The 5,377-nt window shown below is 41.4% G+C and overlaps 1 protein-coding gene across 1 annotated transcript; it reads left to right on the top strand.

Moving 5' to 3' along the window:
* Positions 1-821: 821 nt before the first annotated feature.
* On the top strand, positions 822-3,094 carry LOC138348137 (uncharacterized). Its single transcript, XM_069296746.1, has 2 exons — positions 822-1,001; positions 2,657-3,094. The coding sequence occupies exons 1-2, from the start codon at positions 822-824 to the stop codon at positions 3,092-3,094; spliced, it is 618 nt and encodes a 205-aa protein (XP_069152847.1).
* Positions 3,095-5,377: the final 2,283 nt, after the last annotated feature.

Here is a 5,377-nt window from a genome sequence, read left to right as displayed (position 1 = left end):
CTGTCAATTTGGAAGGCTGATTTCTCTTAAATCATAAGATTAATTGACTTTTCAAAACTTAGTCATTTTTTACTAATTTTATGTATATCATATATTTATAAGTAAAACAGAAATGGCGACTCCGCTGGGGATTAATTAAGTTCTAACCAAGATGTTTTACTATTTAAACTAAATGTTATTATTGAATTGTTTATATGTGAATAAATTATAAACTGCATTGCATATCATGGCATATTTCTGATGTATATGTATAGTATATCAAAGGACGATTTGCGGAACCGCAGTCGGACTTTTTTATACTCATCCTCTTTCGAAATTAGCGACAAATTATTGGTTCGTTAGGCGTCCAATGGTTGTCGCGAGTTTCAGCCCAAGTTGTCCGTTTGGGTTCCCGGTCCTTTCAAAAGTCACTCCTAGTCAACTAGCGTAGAGCTGAGCCAAATCCCAAATTTAGGAGCATTTGAAATAAGATGACTCAACGCCCAAGGCGTGTTGGGCCCATTAGAAGCCCACCTTGTGTCTACTTGGCCCAAATTGCCGAAAATAGACAATCATGTTTACATATTAATTGAAGGATATATATGCATTTTAAAACAATTTATTGTCTACGGGAAGGGGGGTGACTAATTTTTGTTTTCTATTTTTATAGGATGAATCTGACATACAAGCCTTTGAAAACAAGAATGGTTACTATCCCCGATCCTTTCCTCAAAGTATGGTGGAGGTTCATGAACAACAACGATAAAATGATCGTTCAGAAACACATATGTTACCTTCCGTCGCTACTAGAGATAAATGCTTGGCCTGGCCTAATTGGGACGATGGTGAAATTCTTGGATAGTGAGAACATGGTCTTTCGGTTCGGGGAAATGGAGTTGAGGCCAACTATAGAAGAAATTCTTATCAGCTATGAAAGTGTCGCCATGTGCAACAAAAGGAAACGACATCCAGATACAGATCTCCTCAATCCCATAATGGGATTTCGCCAAAATTATAGAAAAGTTATCATTAGGTAAAGCCGAGTGGATGGACAAACTCCCTCGCCCAAATATACCCTTCAGAAAACTATATTATCGATTTGGGCGTGCAAGGGCTTAGGAGAAATATAAAGACGAGTTCTTTTCAAAACAAAAATGGAAAGAGACGCATCCCCTCACCTTCGCGATATATTTTCTCGGAACAATGGTTTTTCCTCAAGGGCCAAAATACACTATTCATCCTAGTGTATTTATGGTCACTCATGCCATTTTCTATAGAGTGGATTACAAACCATCAATAAAGTACTACACTTTAGCGCCTATGATTCTGGCCGACATCTACAGGGATTTAGACAAGTGTCAGAGCGGAGAACGCTTTTTTCAACGGTATAATATGATACTACAGTGGTGGATGATGCGACATCTTATCAAGACTCATAATCCAAAAGAACCAAATCCCCTAAGACGGTCAGACGAGCAACATGGTCATGATTGGTGGTTGTATCACAATCGTTGCAACAGGATTGGAAGAGAGAGTTTTTGATATCCGAGTCTTCGAGGGCTGAGAGAAGAAGACATACAATGGTCAATAGATAGTTTGGTGGTAACTAAGAATGTGGTGGTTCGAACAGAAAAGGTCCCTTATTTGGTATTTGCTGGATTAAGAGGGATTAGACAATATGCTCCCGGTCGAGTTTTGAAACAACTAGGAGGGAAACAAGAGTTTTCCTAGATCGCAGATACGAGAAAATTTGCAACTGACCATGATAATGGACGAGTTGCATTTGCTGAAGACATGCGTAGGATGTAGAGATCTCGTAGAGTGTTGGGTGAACCCGTGCCAAAAAGGTTTCGTCTAGAATGTTCGAGGGAGTACAAAGAATGGTTGAAAAAAGAGTCTCGCTGGAACTATTGAGCCCGGTCCAAAACGTTCCTCACATTATTGCCGATATTGGAGACAAACATCAAGTCCGACTTCGTCGCCTTTAAAAGAAGTTTGATAGGAATGAATTGGAGTATCAACGTCGCCACTTAAAAGACGCCAAAGTCATAGCTCGATTGAAACAAGAACTACGAAGAGCCAGACAGTGCATTACAGAGTTAGATGATAGCATGGAACAACAAATTCAATCGATAGATTGATTCAGACATAAAGAAGGAGCTCGATTGGTGAAAGATCATCTCTGGGCGAACATATATGCTATGTGGGAGGAACTCAACACACCAAGAAGACCAGACTTGGTGAAGGATAAGAGGAGGCCTGAATTTTATTTACCATTCCCTGTGTGGGACTGCTTTATTTGTACTTTGTTTTGTAATTTATTTTCAGAACTATTTCTCTTTTTTATGTTTATCAGATATTTTGGATGTTATTAATAAAGTATTTTGGGGATAATAAATAGGGTTTAAAAAGCATATACATCCTTCAATTCGTTAGGCCCACCCTTAGCATAAAAGGATCACAAGCATGTTTAGGACGCGATATGTGTGTTTAACTGCTTATGTGTTGCGTTGCTTTGAATGAGGATACCGTAAATCCACTCCTGTACAAAATTTCCAAAAGAATATACAAAAACAACTGTTAAAAAATGTCTGACCAAGATTTTCGAGTCTCAAGTTTCTCAGTCTAAAGACACCTCCTATACCACAAATCCTAAAATGCTGTTCTACCGTCTCAGGAAGGCAAAATCACTGCTATGGACAAAGGTAAGAACACACGGATGGAACTCACTGAAGAAGAACTGCAGAGAAAAATCAAACGGGTCACTTGGGAAATTCAAGAAGCCAGGGAGGAAGGGCTCAGCGTCGACATGGCCACCGCAATCTACAAAGCTGCAACCGTGACGTTGGATAAGGATATGTCATCACAGATGAAAAGAAAGAAAGATGTTGAGATGGAGACAGAGGGCTTGAGAGAGAAGTTGGAGATGCTTCGGTTGAAGGTGCAAGAAAGAGAAGCGATAGAGGCGAGGATAGATTCGAAGATCGCCGCTCTGTTAGCTAAAAGTGTGTCACTTGACAAGGAACTGACAGAGGAAACGGAAGAATTCGCCACCATGAGAGAAGGGGTGGCTGCACTGAAGAAGAAGGACAAAGCCTTCCATAGCAACCTATGAGCAAGGAGTAGCCAATAGTGGTCCCGATAACGTTCACCCTGAAGTGACTGAGGAAGACGACGGCAAGGAAAGTGTCTACAAGCCTCCATTCCTAGATCGTCTGAAAGGAGAAAACTAATGCTGCAACAAGAAGGGAAATAACCAACGTGTCATCATCACTTCATCTTTTAAAAGCTCTATTTTTGCCTTTCAATTTCCTTGTAATCGTAATGAACGAGTGAATAAAAATGATTTATCTTGTACTCGAACTACGTTGGGCTTGAATTCTTCTTGTGAGATACGTAGGCAGCCTTCCCAGGCCCAACCCCTATCTTTAAAAATTTTCATTGTCCCCTTCATGTTACGAGAAGATACGAAGATCAGATCAATAGAAGTTAAAGAGCAGTTGCAAGAAGATCGTAGCTCAACATGATTTTAACCTTTCTGAGACAACGTCCAAAACTGAAACAAGCAAACTCCTGCTTGTTAAAAAATATGTTTTTGTCCTCACTCTTGGGTTGAAGATATCCTTAAACAAAGCAACTTGTGTGTTTATCTGCTCTCTGTGTGATATTATGCATATTATACTCTGAATCTGCACTGACAAATCTGCCTTTGAGTTGTTTTCCTTCTCAGGTACTTTGAAAATGATCTGTGTCGATCAAAGCTGGCAGATTATCCTTATTTCACCAGATCAAAAGGTCCCACAAATTCCTTCCCTAGACAAAGCTCAGACAGAGGAAAGGCAGTTATGGGGGATAATAATGAAGAAGCAAGTCTTACTGATGTTGTGGTGGCTCAACCCACTGTAGCAGAACAGAATGAGTTGATTATACAGCTGATGCAGTAGAATGCCGAGATGAGGGTGGAAATGCAACGGAGGCAGGATTTTCCTCCACCTGGATTTGCTGCCAACGCTGCTGATAGGAGGCCTCCAATCTACTTTCCTTCCTCAAATATGGATCCAACTCAGAATCAGCCATCTACACCTGTTCATAATCTATCGGTTAGAGATCTGACTACCCAAAATCCCCAATATGCTTCAGCATCATACCAAACTCCATCTCCTCTTCAAAACAACCATCCCCAAATGCCACCCCATCCTCAAAATACTCACCATCAGACCGCTCCACCCCCACAAAACCAAAACCAAAATCAAAATCAAAATGCTTTCAATCCCCCAACACCCCACCACCACTTAAATCAGAACACCAATCCTCAAGCCGACCAGCAGAATTACCAAACCTCCTAAAACACTCAAACTCCGTCTGTAGCTTCAAGTTCCCGTCCCTGCCGAGCACGATGTGCACGGTTTTGAGTTGAACCATTACGAGGAGCAAGAAAAGGAATAAAGGGCAAAGGAAGGTGTAAGGGTCGATATAAAAGAGGAAATCAATAAGGCCATGAAGGAGCTACAATGCATCCCCGACATCGCTGGAGTTAGTTACAAGGACTTGTGTATCCACCCAAATTTGGACCTTCCAGAAGGGTTCAAGATTCTAAAATTGGACACCTTCGGAGGAGTAGGTAACCCTATGGCTCATTTGAGAGCCTATTGTGACCAGCTCGTGGGAGTTCGAAGGGACGAAGCTTTGTTGATGTGGCTCTTCAGTCGGAGCCTGTGTGGAGAAGCTCTCAAATGGTTTACCTCGCACGAAACCAGACAATGGCCCAGCTGGAATGCATTGGACAAAGACTTCATCGATCGATTCGTTTACAATGTAGAAATTGTTCCCGATCGGTACTCTCTGGAGAAGATGAAGCAAAAATCAACCGAAAGCTATAGGGAGTTTGCCTATAGATAGAGAAAAGAAGCGGCAAGGGTAAGGCCACCCATGACTGAGAAAGAAATCATTGAAGTGTTCGTACGCGTGCAAGAGCCAACATATTATGATAGAATCATATTTCTCATTGGAGTAAAGTTTTTCGAGATAGTCAAGGTTGGTGAGACTATCGAAGACGGTTTAAAATCAGGAAAGATAGCTCGTGTAGCCGCATCACCTTGGTCTTCAGGTTTGTTGAGAAAGAAAAGAGAAGAAGTCACTGCTATTTCATATGGGCGGAGCTAACCCCAGAAGCTCATCATATTCCCAAAGTCGTTCCCCGCCTTCCCCCAAATCCTACCAATCTTGTTATACACCATCTAGTCATCCCAATAATCAGAATGCTACCTCCATTTATCCAAACGTCCAAGCTCCCGTATACTTAAGTCCATCCCTCAATTACCAAAGTCCATCTCCAATTTACCCAAATCATTCTCCACCCTACCAAATTCCATCTCCCTACCAGGGTATTGCTCCCAAC

This window comes from Solanum lycopersicum, chromosome 4 (assembly GCF_036512215.1).
Source record: "Solanum lycopersicum chromosome 4, SLM_r2.1".
Lineage (NCBI taxonomy): Eukaryota > Viridiplantae > Streptophyta > Magnoliopsida > Solanales > Solanaceae > Solanum > Solanum lycopersicum.
This window is presented reverse-complemented; position numbering and strand designations above follow the sequence as displayed.